Source organism: Hylaeus anthracinus, unplaced genomic scaffold (genome assembly GCF_026225885.1).
Source record: "Hylaeus anthracinus isolate JK02 unplaced genomic scaffold, UHH_iyHylAnth1.0_haploid 0, whole genome shotgun sequence".
Taxonomy (NCBI): Eukaryota; Metazoa; Arthropoda; class Insecta; order Hymenoptera; family Colletidae; genus Hylaeus; species Hylaeus anthracinus.
Window position 1 is genome coordinate 25,804,104 of NW_026533254.1, and position 17,605 is coordinate 25,821,708.

The 17,605-nt window shown below is 36.2% G+C and overlaps 5 protein-coding genes and 1 non-coding gene across 11 annotated transcripts; 4 read left to right on the forward strand and 2 right to left on the reverse strand.

Moving 5' to 3' along the window:
* Positions 1 to 17: 17 nt before the first annotated feature.
* LOC128891006 (T-complex protein 1 subunit zeta) lies at positions 18 to 2,784 on the reverse strand. The gene is made up of 7 exons (XM_054150130.1): positions 2,550 to 2,784; positions 1,550 to 2,141; positions 1,145 to 1,480; positions 1,009 to 1,074; positions 710 to 932; positions 467 to 635; positions 18 to 381 (listed from the first exon to the last, which is right to left on the reverse strand). Exons 1-7 carry the CDS (start codon positions 2,684 to 2,686, stop codon positions 309 to 311), a joined length of 1,596 nt encoding a protein of 531 aa, XP_054006105.1. The 5' UTR covers positions 2,687 to 2,784; the 3' UTR covers positions 18 to 308.
* Positions 2,785 to 3,298: 514 nt separating this feature from the next.
* LOC128896379 (RNA-binding protein 48) lies at positions 3,299 to 5,545 on the forward strand. Of its 3 annotated transcripts, none has more exons than XM_054159737.1 (5): positions 3,299 to 3,778; positions 4,289 to 4,479; positions 4,569 to 4,757; positions 4,842 to 5,336; positions 5,406 to 5,545. In XM_054159737.1, the coding sequence occupies exons 1-5, from the start codon at positions 3,674 to 3,676 to the stop codon at positions 5,512 to 5,514; spliced, it is 1,089 nt and encodes a 362-aa protein (XP_054015712.1). In that variant the 5' UTR covers positions 3,299 to 3,673; the 3' UTR covers positions 5,515 to 5,545. The 3 variants fall into 3 exon arrangements, with proteins under 3 accessions (XP_054015712.1, XP_054015715.1, XP_054015714.1); XM_054159740.1 differs by having other exon boundaries at positions 3,301 to 3,839; XM_054159739.1 differs by having other exon boundaries at positions 3,301 to 3,794.
* Positions 5,531 to 7,622, reverse strand: LOC128896378 (uncharacterized). Of its 2 annotated transcripts, XM_054159736.1 has the most exons (7): positions 7,525 to 7,615; positions 7,288 to 7,441; positions 6,985 to 7,203; positions 6,718 to 6,900; positions 6,271 to 6,646; positions 5,992 to 6,185; positions 5,531 to 5,906 (listed from the first exon to the last, which is right to left on the reverse strand). In XM_054159736.1, exons 3-7 carry the CDS (start codon positions 7,168 to 7,170, stop codon positions 5,715 to 5,717), a joined length of 1,131 nt encoding a protein of 376 aa, XP_054015711.1. In that variant the 5' UTR covers positions 7,171 to 7,203; positions 7,288 to 7,441; positions 7,525 to 7,615; the 3' UTR covers positions 5,531 to 5,714. The 2 variants fall into 2 exon arrangements, with proteins under 2 accessions (XP_054015711.1, XP_054015710.1); XM_054159735.1 differs by lacking the exon at positions 7,288 to 7,441 and having other exon boundaries at positions 7,484 to 7,622.
* Positions 7,623 to 7,771: 149 nt separating this feature from the next.
* Positions 7,772 to 13,013, forward strand: LOC128896376 (zinc finger protein 502-like). Of its 3 annotated transcripts, XM_054159734.1 has the most exons (8): positions 9,038 to 9,397; positions 9,586 to 9,676; positions 9,738 to 10,285; positions 10,356 to 10,528; positions 10,600 to 10,758; positions 10,820 to 10,948; positions 11,026 to 12,477; positions 12,581 to 13,013. In XM_054159734.1, the coding sequence occupies exons 3-8, from the start codon at positions 9,778 to 9,780 to the stop codon at positions 12,773 to 12,775; spliced, it is 2,616 nt and encodes an 871-aa protein (XP_054015709.1). In that variant the 5' UTR covers positions 9,038 to 9,397; positions 9,586 to 9,676; positions 9,738 to 9,777; the 3' UTR covers positions 12,776 to 13,013. The 3 variants fall into 3 exon arrangements, with proteins under 3 accessions (XP_054015707.1, XP_054015709.1, XP_054015708.1); XM_054159732.1 differs by having other exon boundaries at positions 7,772 to 9,074; positions 9,113 to 10,285; XM_054159733.1 differs by having other exon boundaries at positions 9,038 to 9,676.
* Positions 13,014 to 13,414: 401 nt separating this feature from the next.
* Positions 13,415 to 15,999, forward strand: LOC128890513 (UPF0488 protein CG14286). Its single transcript, XM_054149082.1, has 2 exons — positions 13,415 to 13,544; positions 13,693 to 15,999. Exons 1-2 carry the CDS (start codon positions 13,524 to 13,526, stop codon positions 14,218 to 14,220), a joined length of 549 nt encoding a protein of 182 aa, XP_054005057.1. The 5' UTR covers positions 13,415 to 13,523; the 3' UTR covers positions 14,221 to 15,999.
* Positions 14,419 to 14,491, forward strand: Trnar-acg (transfer RNA arginine (anticodon ACG)). Its single transcript has one exon. It is a non-coding gene; the product is annotated as a tRNA-Arg (tRNA).
* Positions 16,000 to 17,605: the final 1,606 nt, after the last annotated feature.

The following is a 17,605-nucleotide window of genomic DNA, read 5'->3' on the forward strand; positions in this document are numbered from 1 at the left end:
ATTATTAAGCAAAACTGTTTTCAAGTACTTTTTTTTATTTAAATCGTTGTACAAAGTTTACGTACGAGGCGAACATTTGTTTCATTTTTCTGGTTATTAATGGTACCTTGTACGATTAACAAGAAAATAAGACATTTCGTACTCTTTAATTTAGAAGGAGCGTATTTGTTACTCCGCGCAGTTCTTTCGTGTTAATTGAAAGCATATAAAAACTTAAGAATTATGCGAAAGTTTCGATAGAGATCGTGCAAACATAGTATTTAAATTAGACGATGACTTCGAGAACGTTGAATCAAGTTGTTAACGGTTTAACCTTTCAAAGACGATAGTCCCGCTCTCATTATCTCGTCGACCAAAAGCAGATTGCTGGCAATAATCGTGCTGTAAATAAAAAAGGAAGTATTTCAGCAGAAGTAACATTAACAAACGCGAACCGTGTGTATTCGGTTATCCAATTATTACTTACCAAGAGTTAATAATCTGTTTCTTTACGTTATAGTTGTCGTAAATGCCAGCGTCCGCGGGTTTCAAGGCCTCGCCCGACGAAATATCTAATCCTACCGGTTCACCCAACGCGGTTCCTTCCTCGAATAATTTAACGATCGTGTCTTGCGCGTCGAATCCACAATTTGCAGCTGAATATATACAAACACAAATACATTTAATAATTGTACAAGCGTTTATTAGTTCAGCAAGTAGATCGTCTTACCAAGAACTTTTGGAATCACGAGCAAAGCTTCCGCGTAAGCTTGTACGCCCAATCGTTGTTTTCCCTTTACTGTTTCTTTGTACCGTTGAAGGATCTGGCTAGCAGCCACTTCGAAAGCCCCAGCACCGGGAATAATAGCGCGATCGTCGATGGCGTTCTTGATAGCCCTCAGACCATCTCGAACGGCATCCTTCAGTTGTTCCAAAGTGTATTTGTTAGGTCCCTGATAATTTTTAAAACGACGTTGGTTAATGTTTGCGTTAAAAACATTCTTCTAAGTCTTCTAGTCTCAGTTTTACCTTCAGGAGAATCGTTACAGAGTTGGGTTTCTTACATTCTTCTACGAACGTGTACTTGGTTTCTCCCTGTAACGAAATAATGTTATCTCTCGTCGTACACAAAAATTGATTATTTTATAATATCGAGTCGATTTACCAAAACGTGCTCGTAAACGAGTCCAGCCCATCCCAAGTGTTCCTCTGTCAAACCATCGAACGAATTCATAGCCGTTCCACCGCAAGCTAGCGCTAAACGCTCCATATTCCTGCGTTTCGCTCTGCGCAGAGCCAAGATATTTTCTTTGGCGAGCATGTCCAACGACGGTGGATCGATGCCCTTTTGATTTATGATGACGAACGACTTGTCCGTTCCGTCGCATAATTTCTTCTTCAGCTCGATTATTTTCTTCACGCGATTGTCGATAAACTTACGCTCCGCTTCCACGAGCTTCTCTCGTTCTTCCGCAGTTTTGTAGAAGAAACCACTGTTCACCTATGAAATTCAGACAATATCGTTACTCGTTACTGTTGTAATAGGTGTTCGATTCTTTCATCTTCTTACCTCGCTCTTCTCGTACTCCAAACTAACATTGCAAATCAATATATATGCATTCTCGACTCTCTTAGGCATGTCTGGGTGTCTGGACCCGTGATCAGTCACAATACCACGAACCAAATTACTGTCGGCTGCAGTTCTGTGCTGCATCTCCATTAGCTCGACCATATGTAAATCGATATCTTTACCTTCCTGCCTGATAGTCAAAACCGCGTCTACGCAGATCTCGGTCAATTTATCGGCTATGCTAGGGTGAACTTTAGTTCTCAGCGACGTCCTCGCGACGCTCAACAGATTCTCCTTGGTAGGCTCGATGGGAACCTTCATGGAATCCAATACTTCCAAAGTTTTAGCTTTAGCCAACTCGAAACCTTCTGTGACCATTCTAGGATGGAGACCCTCCGATATATAAACATCGGCTTGCTTGAGAAGCTCTCCGATGACTAAGACCGTGCTAGTGGTACCATCTCCGGTGATATCGTCTTGAGCAGTGGATGCTCGGGCAATCAAAGTGGCGGTCGGATGTTGTATCTGCATTTCGTGAAGGAGCACATTGCCGTCTTTTGTGATTTTTATATCACCCGCTCCGGAGACCAACCTTTAAAAGAATCGAGTAATTAGAACAGATAAATAGTACTTTTAGTGTCGAGAATAATAATTTATTCTTAATATTATGAAATACTTTTAATATCGGTTACAGAGAATAATAACGATTATAGTATCAATTTTATTCTGAATTTTAGTACATTCTTAAGTGAAGCGAAAGAAAAAGGAAAGAAACATCAGTATCGAGATACCGGTACTTCGAGAAACTTCAACCTTACCTAATAAGGCTAACAAAAGTCACGAATGTAATTCTCGCGTGGCACACGAATTTATTTATTTATTTTCACAAGGAGAATTTAACGCAAGCTACTTTCCATAATTTCTCATATTTTAGTTGTAAAAATTGCGGTCTGTGAATTCAGGCGAATCGAATTCGCACGTGACAAGAAATAATACGTACATTTTCATTGTGCCTTTCGGCCCAAGATTCGTCTTCATCACATCTTGGATTCCTTTCGCAGCTGTTATATTTACAGCCAAGGCGTGAGCGGCCCTAGCAAATTCAGCTTTGGGATTCAACAAACTAATTGCAGCCATTTCGCCAAGTTACAATGACAATTTGTTATATTAAAAAAATTATTCTCTCGGCGGGTTACCAAACGTTACGTTCCACTAACGCCTTTGACTAATACGATATAGGGAAATACGAAACACAGGGTTGCCACTGTTGCCAGCAAAGCAGGATTGCCATAATAACATTAATGTGTAGTTCGTATATATATAACATTCAAAATAAGATATGAAATAATAATTTATACAAATTCGTTGGGGTTTATTGCGATTAGATGTTTATTCATCCCGAGAAAAGTAGAGAATTATATTTTGAATATTTTCGCTATGATGGCGCTATCTAGCCGCGCACAGTGGAAACTGGTACTGCCCAACTAACTTGGGCGGTTCGCCGAGAGATGGCGCTACTTATTCGGTATTTTTATTTATTTAAAAAACATAATATCAGTCAATTATTAGTGTACGAATCAACAATTAGAAGTCGAATTATGATAATTGCGATGTAATATTATGCGAATACGCTGGAAAAAGTAAAAAATCTAAGATTTAAATATTTCCGATCGTGGCGCTATCTAGCCTAGCACGGTGGAAACTGGTACTTCTCAACAAACTTGAACGGTTCACCGAGAGATGGCGCCACTTTGGTCGGTATATTTATTTATTTAAAAAACATAATATCAGTCAATTATTAGTGTACGAATCAACAATTAGAAGTTCAATTATGATAATTACGGTATAAAATGATATGGATATGCAGAAAAAAAAGTAAAAAAATATAAGTGCTCATATACGTGAAAATATATGATTGGAATGAATTTATTGAATAATATAGGTTAATTATTAACAATTGTAGTGATAGCTATTCCTCCGGAGTAATTGTACGGAGTAATTATTTTTCTGGTCAGATGTGAGGTTTCGTTGAATGTCATTAGTGGTCATTAGTGGTCGTTCCAACAAATTCGTAGTTCGGCCAATACATAGAAAATACTAAATTAAAATAGAGAATTATAAATCATGGGTGATACATGCGTGATAACAAAGCTCCCTCATCATGTGCAACAAAAGCTGTGTCATACACGAGCACCTTATAGGCAAGGGAAAAGATTGACATCCGTGAAGGTAGCATTGTGGACTTGTATCCTATCCAACATAAAACGCCTGCATTATTAATTATTGAATAGTAATTATGCTTTGAACTTATGATTTCTTTCTAGGACAGTCTAATATGCCAGTAACTTAATTGCAAAATTAAACATCCTTTTATCTTTTAGACGACTACATCAAAAATCCATTCATTATTTCACTAATAACACATTAATTTATTCGAAAATATTTATTTAGAAAATACAACCATACAATTATGCTTACCATTGTAAGCAATACTTTCTTTCCTTCGAGTCTTTTCATTTTTTGAAATGTTTATGTCTTTCCTAATAAATAAATTTCTAATAAATGTTGATTTGAGGTTAGGTTGGAAAGCAACCTCTCCACATACATCACCTTTACACAAATAAAAAGTCGTCCAAGGGTTAAAAGAGATTCAATTTCATTCAGAATCATATGCAATATATCAAAGCACACTCTGCTTTTATTACAATATTTCCTTGACACGCTAGCTCTGTGTAACAGGTTTATACTATTAACGATGAATCAAAACATTTGATGATATGCGGAGTACCAAAGCTTCAATTAGGCGAGGAAGTAAAGAAACTCGTCGATCCTTACGGAGACGTAAAGAAGATTCATGTAGCTCCTGATTATCCCACAGAAGAATTTACAGAAGCTTATTACATACAATATGCTCGTATACAGAGTGCAAGGTTCATTAGTTTCTACTTTTCTACTGTACTCTGTTGTATTATTCGCACATTATCGAATTCATTCTGTGTTTGTATGTAATATCATGCAGAATAGCAAAACGCTTTATCGATGGTAAAAATTTTTACGGGGGCCTGCTACATGTTTTTTACGTACCAGAATTGGAATCTGTAGCAGAAACTAAAGCTAAACTTGTACAACGATGTCGAGAGGTTGCTATACGCATAAAGAGAAATCAACAAGACTCCGTAAATCCGAATACTGATAAATTTATTCCTAAGTATGTTGTAAATGTATATCGACAATCTGACTGATAAGAATAACTAAATTATTGTATATATCAAATATCAATTACACATTGCAGAGAGCAATATCATAGAAAAAAGAGAACACCAGCTTTACCACTTACAGAAGAGCGTCTAATTAAACATTATCCTGGAGAAACATTGTTTTCTATATATAATGGTATACCACAAAATATAGATCCAAGGCCTGTGTCTGAACCAAGTTTACCTTCGACTTCGTATAGTCATCAGGAAAATGATTCAACCACTGCATTACCTCAAGCTCCGTATCATCCAAACGAAGCTATCATTAGAACAACCGAAGTTAAAGAAGGTGTATCAAAATTTGATCGTCGAAAAGCCAAAAGAAAAAATTATAAAGGACAATCTGCGGACGGCAACGTAAAAGTCAGAGTTGTCAGGCCTGAAATTGTAGACACCAGCACTATAGTAAAATGGGATATTTCGAAAAAGAATTTGTTCAGTAATCCTAAAAAAGTTCAAAGTAATATAACTATAAAATTAATACCACAACGTGATAACGAGAAGAAAAGAATCGTGATAAAAGACCCAAGGTATATTACTTGTATCCCGCGATTTTTAATATTTCATTATATCCAGTTATTATCAATACATTATTTTAGCGTGTCACAATTGGTACAACCAAGTAAGAATCTCCAAATTTCAATTCAGGAAGCCAAGTCTCAGATACGAGCAGCTATGCAAACGCACACCGCGGAAAATCCATCGTAATAAAGTCAAGAGATAATTATTTGACTAAGAAACATTTATTTTATCTTAAATAAATACAAAAATTGCAGCAATCTCACATTGACACAACCCATATTTTTTTACAATAATCTCGAGAAATGTCTTACTTATAAAATACCTGTTAGGCAAATGAATTACGCGTTTTAATTATTCCTATAATCAAACGATTACCCTAAAAATAGTTAAATAATAATAGTCGAATCCGAATCCCATTGTATTCCACTTAATTTAGATCTTACGACGCATCTTTTGTGCGGTGGTGTGTTCTCCTGCATTTTCGGTACTACATTTTTATTCTTGAACGTTTGCTGCGGGGAGTTTATCGAAGCTTGAACTCGTCCAATGTTGAAACGATTTCCAAGAGGAGTTCGAATCTGAAAGCAAAAGCATTTGCATTGTACTTTCGTATTTCTTATTAGTAAACATAACAATTTTTGGGATTTTTAAGTTATCAAGTACCTTAGCGATTTCATTTCCATTTTTCTTTTCATCCGTTGGAATTTTTACTTCCAATTTCTCAGGTTCATCAGATATCGACGAGTCCCTCCATATTTTAATTGTATCGTTATTGTTAACGTGGATTTCCTTATTTTGCTCGTTATTTTTAGTCTCTGGTTCCGAAGTTGTCTCTTTGCTTTCCTCTTTGCTGTCTCCTAATATCGATTAAGATTAAACTTCGATAAGTACATTTATTAATTTTACTACAAATTAATTTTGAATCTTCGCTAATTCCCTCACCAATTTCAGAGCGTGTTTCATCGTTCGATTTGTTGTTAGAATCGTTAATAAGAAAATTCAGTTTTAATCTATTTTCGAGTAAATCAGGCAAGGCTTGTATTTCAGGGATATGAAACGGCGACAACGTTTCGCAATACGAAAAATTTGAGCTTAATACATCCGTCTCGTAACTGCCATCTCTACGCAGACATAGTTGAGACCTCGCTCTTAAACGCTGTAGAGATTTTGGCTCTAATATCGGTGTTCTATCGAAATTAGCAGCCGGAGACCTAGGGTCGATTCCCAAGATTTCGTAACGTTCTCTTTCTATCGTCGACATTTTAATTTCTAGATTACCGGTTACTGGCGTTACCGGATTCTCTACACTTTTATTTTGCTGAAACAAATTAACTGAATGTTACATGCTATTCTTTATAAGAATAAATGAAGTAAAAGTAAGTAATTTACCGCATCCGGAAACTGGAATATTTCACTTTCAGATATTTCTGGCTCCCTTTTTTGTGGTGTTAAACATGGTATTACTTGGTCTATATCTGTTTCTAAATATGGTTTTGCCTGTAAATATCTTGGAATTGCTGTAATGGCCCTTTTGCTTAATCCAACAGGAGTATTAGGGTAGGTATTGCATACCTATTAATTGGATACATTTTATGCATTACGCATTGTTGTATGATTAATACAATTATATTTTGAATGTTATTATACAAAGATTACCTCTATCGGAGTTCTATTTATACCAATTGTTATCGATCTAGGATCTGTAGGCAATGTTACGCGATCCATAGTTGGCGTACACATAACATCTTTTTTAACGTTTACCTCATCCATGGAAGGCTGCACATCCATTTCCTCTTTCTCTGTGTCAGCAGGGGAAATAAATTTGGTCAAATAATTTCCCATTATTGCTGTTATTTCTTCATATACTTCAGAGTGCTACAATAATTCATAAATAAAATTACTTCTTTGTATACTTTGGAGCATTACAATAACTTGTAATATTTTTCTGAATAATCTTACATGTTAGATGTTTAATATTAAACATCGAATATGTACAATTTTATATGTTCTTATAAACCATTCATTATTTGGTCATGGGGGCCCACTTTAACTTAGGTCCAAACATCAACTCGAATAATACGTTTACGCATTGTTTTAATAATCAAGAAGAAGCCTGCATAATTACAAAGTTAATAACTTTCATAATCGAACTTACCTTGAATAAACGTATAGAAAAGTTGACACAACACAAAATACCGTTCGTAACACCGAATACAACAACTTTTTCTTAGAAAATTAAATTGACTGTTACATTGACTGAACGATGTATCAACGTGCAATTTTAAATCAGAAACAGTGGGTGCTTTCAATTGAAATATCCCTAGACACTTTCGTACACACGGCGCTACATATCCCTATTGAACATAAGGACCATTAGTCGGCTTGTGAAACCATGTGTCTTCTAGTGATAATTAGTTAAAAATTATTAACAATGCCAGCATGAGATGATGGTATTTGGAACCATTTGAAACGTGGACTGGTTACTTGTATTAGTTAAAACAAATGTGAACGGACATTTTCTTTAATTTCTCTTCATTTCCTAGCACATTTCCCTTTCATTACCCTTCATTTACTGGCACAGAGCAGCTTTCATTTCCCACCATTTACCTTCATTTCCTACCACATTTCACTCTAATTTCCCTTCATATCCTGGCCACCTCCTTTCTCATCCTGTGATCCTGATAAAAAGAGGTAAGTTTAAATCCATTTCCTAGTCCTTTCCCTACAATTCCTGGCACATTTCCCATTAATTTCCATCATTCACCTTCATTTCCTATCACATTTCGTTCCAATTTCCCTTCATATCCTGGCCACCTCTTCGCATATCATGTGCTCCTGATACCAAAATCCAAAATCGGCCAGAATTTCAATACGTACCGAAAATGTCCCCCTTGAATTAGGCAACCGGGCCGACATCCGTGCAAGTATAGGTTGCCTAATTAGAGGGGCTAATTTTTGGCATATTTCGGAATTCTGGCCGATTCAACAATGTTGCAAATCGCTTCTCCCGAAACTTCCACACTGTTGCAAACCGAACAATGTTGCAAATCGCTTCTCCCAAAACTTTTACAATGTTGCAAACCCAACAATGTTGCAAATCGCTTCTCCCGAAACTTCCACAATGTTGCAAACCGAACAATGTTGCAAATCGCTTCTCTCCAAACTTCCACAATGTTGCAAACCGAACAATGTTGCAAATCGCTTCTCTCCAAACTTCAACAATGTTGCAATTCGCTTCTCCCAAAAATTGTGATGGGAAATGTCGGATTTTTACTCCTGGTATCAGGAGCACATGATATGCGAAGAGGTGGCACGAGGAATCTGTGGTTTTTATCTAATGCTGGCTTGAATTTTATATTTCTTGGTCGTTGCTATTCTGGTTTTATACTTACCTTTTTTTATCAGGATCACAGGATGAGAAAGGAAATGGCCAGGATATGAAGGGAAATTGGAATAAAATGTGATAGGAAATGAAGGTGAATGATGGGAAATTAATGGGAAATGTGCCAGGAATTGTAGGGATAGGACTAGGAAATGGATTTAAACTTACCTCTTTTTATCAGGATCGTATGATGAGAAAGGAGGTGGCCAAGAAATGATGGGAAATGAAGGGAAATATGCCAGGAAATAAAAGGAAATTAATGGGAAATGTATCAAGAAATGATGGGAAACTAGGAGATGTTAGGAAGTGTTGGAATGTGTTAGATGGTTTTGAATATTTAGGAAGTGTTGGAATGTGTTAGATGGTTTTGAATATTTAGGAAGTGTTGGAATGTTTTAGGAGGTGATAGGAGGTACTAGGATACGTGCTAGGATGTATACTTTTCCAATCGCTGACCATAAAGCTCAGCGAGCTCTGTTTGGGTCCGCTCACACTGGTAAATCACTACTGGAGTTCTCTAGCTAAATGCTTCAATGAAATGTTACTAACGTATAATCTTGAAACAAGGGCTACCAACTTTGTCACTGCCCTTTGTTTTCATTGCACATACATAAACACTTGATGTGTATAAAATAAATAATTAGAATAATATATTGTCTTCTGTTAATGAATTTGGACGAATTACATGTAACTAATTGATACGACATTTCGTTTTTTATAAATATTATATACCATTCGAAGTGTAAAAATCTACTGCGAGCGTCTTTAACTATCCAAGTTGACGTACACATATTAAAGTCTAAGAAAAAAATTGTATTGTTTACAAAACTATGATTATATATACATATATTATAAACAACAATCGAAATTTTCAGTTGGAAACAACGATATAAAGAAATTCCAATAAAATTGACGCGTTGTGAAATCAGTTGGGTTAGGCTCATTACAAAACAAATGTGTTAAAGTGTATGTATCGAACTATTGTTAAAACTGTTTTAATTGTTATATTTAAAGTCAATAAAATCAGTTTTAGATGAAAGTGAACTCGTGTATTTAAATATAGAAATATGTCGATCGATACAAATTTCCAAGGGACCTGTAAAAATGATATGGTTCATATGCAATCTGTCAATTTCGTTTGTCCAATATGTGACTGTCGATACGAAAATAAAAAAGAGATTTACGATCATTTACATATACACGCTGGAGATGTACTACTGAAGCATATACAATGCTTAAAAAATGATGTAAACAATGAATCACTGACAGAAATAGATAATTACAACCAGGAAAGGATCAACGACAATTTCTATGAAAATTCAATAAGACCGTTTAAATGTCATCAATGCGATTTAACGTTTGATCGAGCATCTCAACACGATTACCATTATCGAAGTATACACTTAGGTGAAAAATCACAACTTTGCGAAATATGCGGTAAAGGATTTTTCCGTAAAGCAGATCTGCGAACGCATTTAAACACTCACTTAGGAACAAATATTTGCATTTGCGAAGTATGCGGAAGAAAGTTCAATCATATATCTAATCTAATTAGGCATGGTAGAATGCATGCCGGTAATTATATTATTTGTACGAGAAACTATCTAATCGGGAATAGATTAAATGTTTACCGTTCAATTTGTAGGAGTAAAACCGTATCCGTGCTCTATTTGCGGTAAACGTTTCACTCAAATTAGTTCCCTTGCGAGGCATAAACGTATTCACGAACGTTCGAAGGAAGATGTTAAACATCAAGCTCAAAATATTTGCGATGGTGGAATGGTAGAGAAAAAGGATTACGCATCGAATAAGAATAAGGTCGTTAAAAATTTAATGTATATATATTTTGTAATGTGAAAAATGTTATATCTCTGATTATCAATGTATAGTTTGTCGATGGAAATGCATCTATTCAGCAAAAAGTAATTAAGAGGCAACATTACTGTAAGATTTGCGGCGAAAGTTTCAGTTTTATTTTCCTCTTACGAGAACACGAGAAGTCTCATACAGGAAACGCTATCAATTTGGAGTACAAGAATAACGAGATGGTAAGAATCACAAAAAGAATAAGTAAAATATCTGTTTCTCTAATATTTTTCCTCTCATCAGAGCTCCCAGAAAATCACAGAACTTGAGGAGTATAAAAGCGACATGAATAGTTTTGATTTTCTCGAAAACGAAGAGAATATAAAAAAAATATTACCATTGGAAACAATTATTTATATCACATCGGAACAGGTATATAATTTAATATTTAAAATTTTATAGTTTCAATGTACATTTCCCGTTTAATTCGATTTTATACATTCGAACAGTTGAAGAAAATAAATTTGGAGAACATCGAACATACAGGAAACCATATTTCGCAAGACCAGTTGCGCGAAACAGATGGAAAAATTGGTACAACCGATGAATTAAACATCTCTGAGAAGCTAGGACTTCCTAATGAGCAAACCGAATGCGAGGATGATAGTTCTATTTTGTTATACAGATCCAACGATTGCGAAGCAAAAGAAAATATGTTATATGTATGTCAAGTAGACGATCCTGTTCTTAAAGACAGATTGGATACTAAATTCTCGAACACTCATGATAATTTTACGCAAACGTACGAGTTAGATTTAGAAAAATCTGAGACGTTGCAGAGTTACAACGCCTTGACAAATATTTCTATAAATGTCACCGACATGTTTCAAAAAATAGATCTATCAGAACCCAGCATCAACGATAAATCTGATCTAGATATCTCGAACGACGAAGGAATAAATTCAGCGCGAGACGAAAAGATTGCCGAATGTCCAAACGATGTAAATAATACCACGAGTCACGACGAACCAATGCTACGTTTAGTACAAACGGAAACCGGGGATCAATTTTACGAATTTCTTATTAACAATTTAGCCGAAAAATTACCAAATTTACAATCTGTGAAAGCTTCCGAGACTAAAGATGAAAACATAAATATTTCTGAAAATGTAACGAATATGTGTTTAAATATCAATAAAGATGTGAACGAAGAAGTTCGAGATGAACAAAACATACGAGACGTTATTCATAATGATCTACACTACACGCATTACGAATTGCAAGGCGAAGAAAAAAATTTTGTTACGAATCAGATCTTGTTGGATCCGCAGACTGATTTTGACAAATACGTTGAAACGAATTTCGAGGTTTTCGAGAGATTGCATTACGATGATAGCTCGGAACGTTTTCTCGAATTTGTAGAAGGTGCAGGTGTCGAAAGTGAGAGCTCCAAAATTTTAGATAAAGAGAGCGAACAACTGCTACAGTTTCAAAGTTTCAGTCAAATCGAGTCCATGCAAGAGAACGATAAGAATGATGGTATTAGCAATAATGAACAGGCTCTTTTGACTTCTCTAACTGAAGACACGCAATGTGAGATAAACACAAATAGTGATCGAATTGTCGAAGAAGATGAGGAACAGGTGCAGGCCACTGATTCTATGTCAAGTATTACAAAATTAGAGGATCAAGAGGACGAATCGAAAAAGTCCAAAGTATTTTTACTTAAATTTCAATGTACAGTATGCGAAAAATCATTTTCAACCAGTTACAACTACAAACAACACATAGGTACTCATTTCGCGGACCAACAGAAGTTTCATTGTAAAGAATGTAAAATGTCCTTTGCTTGGAAATCGACGTTAAATAAACACATTGCGAGCAATCACAGACCGGAAGGTCCGCAAAAGTTTGCGTGCGATATATGCCAGAAAATTTATAATACTTCTTCCCAAGTAAATGTAAGTACTACATATTATAAGTATTATTTTATATGTCCGTGCCATATATTTCTTTTTCCAACAATATAATACAACCGGTTTAAGATATTTTTATTCGACGCAGGAACACGTGAAGCGCGATCACTTGAAACAACGAAATCACGTTTGCTCTTATTGCGGTAAATCGTTTTTCAAGAAATACGATTTGAAGATACATAATCGAATCCATACTGACGAACGACCATACGTTTGTCGTGCTTGCGGGAAAAGGTTTCATCATCGAAGTCATATTATTCGTCACGAACGTATACATTTCTAGAAAAGCGTGAGCTTACGTGGTTTGTTTGAAGGTTTAGAAAAACAGGTTAGAAAATATATTTCTAATCTACGGGCTTTTTGTTGCGGTATCGGTTCAACAGTGATTATTAATGGCGTTATGTTGATTACGTTATAATGTACGCTAAAGTATTGTAATGTAAATAATGCAAGGCTCCCCTGATATATTGTTTCTTGGAAGATTGTTATTTTTTTAATAAAAGAAGGTATGACTGAAAAAATTGCGGTCTTGTAATTTATGCGTTTTACCATTTTGAAATTATGATGCTTTTATAGATGTCACGAAAATATCATATATGCTTGTCGATTCTTATTACTACTTTATTTTATAAGGCAAAGTAATCTGTTTTACGTCAATTATGGCAGTCAATTAATTTTTGTTAGTGGCGCCATCGGTGGGAGAACGCCCAAGCTTGAAAGGATTGATAATTATTGCTGAATTAAATAAATATTCTTACAAATGAAAAATTTGATATATCAACTAATATATTATAGTGTTGTAGTGCAAAGGATCCAATTAATTATGTATTTATGGCAGATTAAAGTAACTTAGTAAAACCGTCCGATGCGACATCTAGCGGCAGCAGCGGGAACTATTTTCTCTACAAGCTTGGGCGTTTTCTCACCGATGGCGCCACTAAAGGGTCAATAACTATGGCTGCATTAAATAACTATTCATACAAATGAAAATAGATTGAAGACTGTTCAAATGACTGTATATGTAATTAAAAATGCCTCCGAAGCCTAAAACGGTACGCTATTTTCATATTTGTTTACCTGTAGCATACTTTTCATTTATGTTTAACTACTCCAGTAATTTTAACCTATATTCTACTATGATTAATTTAAACCGTATTCGAGAAACAATTCCTACTTGTTAGTAAACAGCGTTATTTTCAGAACGTCAAAAAAGGGATTTCTAGGAATAAAAATACAGAACCTCCCAATGCAGTGAACCCTTCATGTTCAAATGCAGAAACTGTGAGTGGTCTAAGCCAGGAAGCCGAGGACCAATTTGAGTTAGAATTATGTTGGTGCATCCAGCAATTACAAGTGTATCTAGCTACTGGGAAACTTTCAGAGAAGCAGGCGCGCGATTTGACTAAAAACATAAGTGTTTTAAGAAGTTCCACCGCACCTCTGATCAAAAAGAGGCAAATAATGCGGACTACCTTAGGGAATTACAGAGAGAAAATGTTGCTGGACGAGCAGAAACATAGCAAATCCGCGTCCTCTATGAAATTTATACCTGCTCCTACACAGAATAAGAAGTGTGTGTTTGTAAGGAAGGCTGCGTGTAAATTACCAAGCGAGAAACAGCACTCGCATATAGATACGGTACTCTTTAATTCAAACTCATCCGTAACTTCTGTCGATATGGATAATGCACAGACTGTCTTTAAGTTTAACTTTCAACTTGCAGAATAAGTGACATGTTTACTACATTTTATATTGTACACGTTTATATGCATTTCAGTAATATAAGTATTTTATAAGTATTTATGGACAGTTTTGTTTACCCAAATAAAGAAACTATAAATAATTTTAAATAGTATCCTTGGTGACATTGTTCCAACCATGTTCAGATTTTAATATATACTAAAACAATAGACTCCGTTTTAACACGGTCCTGTGGCGCAACGGATAACGCGTCTGACTACGGATCAGAAGATTCCAGGTTCGAATCCTGGCAGGATCGATACAATTTTTTTCCGCTTAACGATTTTTTAAACTGCTAATAACAAACATTACCATACTTTTCCTATTATAAAAACGCGAATAACAAACATTCAATAAACTTGGAAGTTAATGAAATTGAAATAGGACGAATACTTGCGAGAGAAAATAAATTTTAAACTGAAAGCGTACTAAAATTTCTAATAATATAAATTAACTACTGAATGAAATTATCATTGATTTATATAAATTAAATGCTCGAGGCAGAGGGATCTAGCATATTCGAGGCGACAATGAAAGTCATTTATGTAAATAAATATTTAGTTATGATATATTTAACAACCAGTAGTAACAAAGGTATTTCGTCTCTCTTACGTACTTATAGCAACAGAACAGCACTCTTTATCGTATGGTACAAGCTTGAATCCGTATAGAACTATATATATAATATATGCATATAGGATGTCTCAAAAGTCTATCGCATAATTTTATTAATAACCATCGGTCTAAAAATGTATCAATACAAAAAAAAAAAAAAAAAAAAACACAATAACACATCGTTTCTTTCGGTTCAGTCGCTGAAACCATAATCGAAACAAACTTTACCATCGTCGAAACTCAAAAGAAATGCTATTCGTTAACACCTACAAACAACCTCAACCGCGATGATATGGTTCGATCAATCGAAAATTGCCTAAAAAGAATGCATTAGACTCTTACGACGCCCTGTATAAATATACGTATTCTCCAAGGATTTCCGTCATTTTTTTTTTCCATTTATTTATTTATTTATTATTATTCTTCCTTCCTTAATAACGTAACAGTGATATATGCATCTAGAAAAAGGAGAAATCAGTTCTTCCTCGGACAGGGCCAACTGATACAACTCATAAAGACTCGATTAATGACTTTTTTCCTTTTTACAATTCTAAATAGAAATATCTTTTTATTAAAGAAATATGATTTTTCTAATATAGTCTTATATTAAATATATATAATTCTTTATATCTGTTCATTTTTTTCATTTAAATATTTCTTTGTTTCGTTTTTCTTTTTTTTTTTTTTTATTCCTTTCATCCTTTCATTCGTCATACACGATAAACTGTTACGCCCGAAAAAATCACGATTCAGTTTCAACGCTCTCTCGACAAGGTATAAGCGCGGTTTCGTTTTCTGTGTTTATCTTTTTTTTTTCTCATTTTTATCGTTACTATGTTTTTTTTTTTTTTTGGTCTTTGCAGAGCAGTTTCATCGCTTCGATCGTCTTTGGTAGAAGCACGCGTCCCCGTTGGAACGCGTTATCCTCGTAATTCGATTTTAGAGAATTCTCTCGACCGCGTCTCACTGATCCCTGAGTCGGTGTACAACCATATCAGTCTTTGCCCCACTCTTTAATGCCACGCTTTCTTCTCACAGCAATCGACCATCCTTCGCTCTTACCTTAAAGGCTAATTCGACGCACGGAGACTCGCGAACTCGTCGCAAACGAATCGCCGTTTCTCGTAATTCTAACACGGAAAAAAAAAACAAGGACGCCATACGATTCTACGCGAAAAACTGCATCGAAAACGTGCAGAACGATTTTTCCGTAGAACGCTTCCATGCGGAGATAATCGAGGTCAAAGTACGCGCGGGGCGCGTGCGCTGCGTCGTGCCCCGATTCGACTTCGACGTCGAGTTTCTCGAAAACGAAGCCTCGCACGGAAAAATATTATCTCGCATTTTTCATACAGTTTTTCGCGCGGAATCGATCGCGTCCGGTTTCGAGCAAATCCGCGAGTCGCCCAGCGACCAATCGTCCAACAAAGACACTGAAAACGCGCGACGAGCCGTCGTCGCGCGCCAAACAAGCAACCTTTTTCTCTCGTCGACGTCTGACTTCGACTCCCCGCCGCGGTCGTTGATACCGTTTGCGTAAAAATCCGAGCAAAAAGTTCCAAACTGACTTTCGCGTGACAGCGGCTTTAGACTAGAAGTTGTTCGAAGATCGGGTGTGGTTCGGGGGCGCGGAGGGGTAGCCGAAGGAGTCGTTTTTAAAAATGCCTACGAAAATAAATCTCACCGCGATACTATCGACGTTCTTCGAACCTCTCGTTAACGAGCGCACAACTTCCGCTTTCTCTCTTAGACAACGATTCGATGCTCCGTCGGTTAAGTCGTTCCCATGCGAGAGAAATCGAATCGAACTCGATTGGCGGGCTCGAGGCCTACACGACGACCTCGGGCTGCCAACTGATTTAGCTTCGACCGTCACAGTACGTAAAACGCATTCGTACGAAACGAAGGAATTTCGAGAAACACATATAATACTTGATGACCTCATCGACCCTATCATCTAACACCCTACAATGTACACATCTATGTTTTTCTTTTTTCCTGTGTCGTTCGTGTACAAGTATACATACATACATACATACATACATATATATACATATATTGGTGTATACATATAACCTACGCGTGTGTGTGTATATATATATATATATGTATACGTGCATATATATACATATAATATTTTTCATATATATTTATATAAAGATTCAGGACTAAAAATCAATGTATAAGAATAGCATTCCATATATGCTAGTGAACAGAACCACCGTTTTTCAAATAGTCTGTAAAATCGACGCGCGCCGTGTCTCTCTCGCTCGTTGATCGCGTGGCGCGCGCCTCTTTCGTTAAATAAATAAGTTTTCCTCGCCCGTTCTCGATCCTCGAGAGACGTGCGACGACAACCACACCTACTCGAAAATTGTCTTTTCTTCCACTCGCCGATCGATGGCGGAGCTTCTGAGGCACATTTGCTATGTATTTTCGTGGGAGGGGAGAGGAGGGTGTGTGTGTGTGTGGGTGTGTGTGAGGGGGAGGGGGGAGAGACAGAGACTGACAAAAAATTACATCCGAATACAATGTTTGCAACAACGAGTAACGAAATGGAAAAATGATAAATCTGAAATTAATTTTTCGAGAAAAAGCTCTGTTTTGTCGATCTCCGCCGCGGTTGGACTCCTCCTTTTTGTCGCGAGAGGATTGAGGGTAGGGGTCGAGTTAGAAGGCGACACACGGGACGTCTAGGAACACACGCCCCAGTGTGTGTGTGTGTGTGTGTGTGTGTGTGTGTGTGTGTGTGTGTGTG

Excerpts from the sequence above, each read along its gene's own strand:
- LOC128896378 (XM_054159735.1), bottom strand. The coding sequence starts at position 7,170 with ATGGGAAATTATTTGACCAAATTTATTTCCCCTGCTGACACAGAGAAA. Across the intron at positions 6,647-6,717 it reads TATTCCAGTTTCCGGATGCG|CAAAATAAAAGTGTAGAGAA; the intron begins GTAAATTACTTA and ends AATTTGTTTCAG. Across the intron at positions 6,186-6,270 it reads TGAAACACGCTCTGAAATTG|GAGACAGCAAAGAGGAAAGC; the intron begins GTGAGGGAATTA and ends AATCGATATTAG.
- LOC128896379 (XM_054159737.1), top strand. The coding sequence starts at position 3,674 with ATGGGTGATACATGCGTGATAACAAAGCTCCCTCATCATGTGCAACAA. Across the intron at positions 3,779-4,288 it reads AAAGATTGACATCCGTGAAG|GTTTATACTATTAACGATGA; the intron begins GTAGCATTGTGG and ends TCTGTGTAACAG. Across the intron at positions 4,758-4,841 it reads ACTGATAAATTTATTCCTAA|AGAGCAATATCATAGAAAAA; the intron begins GTATGTTGTAAA and ends TACACATTGCAG.
- LOC128890513 (XM_054149082.1), top strand. The coding sequence starts at position 13,524 with ATGCCTCCGAAGCCTAAAACG. Across the intron at positions 13,545-13,692 it reads TGCCTCCGAAGCCTAAAACG|AACGTCAAAAAAGGGATTTC; the intron begins GTACGCTATTTT and ends CGTTATTTTCAG.
- LOC128896376 (XM_054159732.1), top strand. The coding sequence starts at position 9,778 with ATGTCGATCGATACAAATTTCCAAGGGACCTGTAAAAATGATATGGTT. Across the intron at positions 10,759-10,819 it reads AGTACAAGAATAACGAGATG|AGCTCCCAGAAAATCACAGA; the intron begins GTAAGAATCACA and ends TCCTCTCATCAG. Across the intron at positions 10,949-11,025 it reads TTTATATCACATCGGAACAG|TTGAAGAAAATAAATTTGGA; the intron begins GTATATAATTTA and ends ACATTCGAACAG.
- LOC128891006 (XM_054150130.1), bottom strand. The coding sequence starts at position 2,686 with ATGGCTGCAATTAGTTTGTTGAATCCCAAAGCTGAATTTGCTAGGGCC. Across the intron at positions 933-1,008 it reads CTGTAACGATTCTCCTGAAG|GGACCTAACAAATACACTTT; the intron begins GTAAAACTGAGA and ends AAAAATTATCAG. Across the intron at positions 636-709 it reads CGTGATTCCAAAAGTTCTTG|CTGCAAATTGTGGATTCGAC; the intron begins GTAAGACGATCT and ends GTATATATTCAG.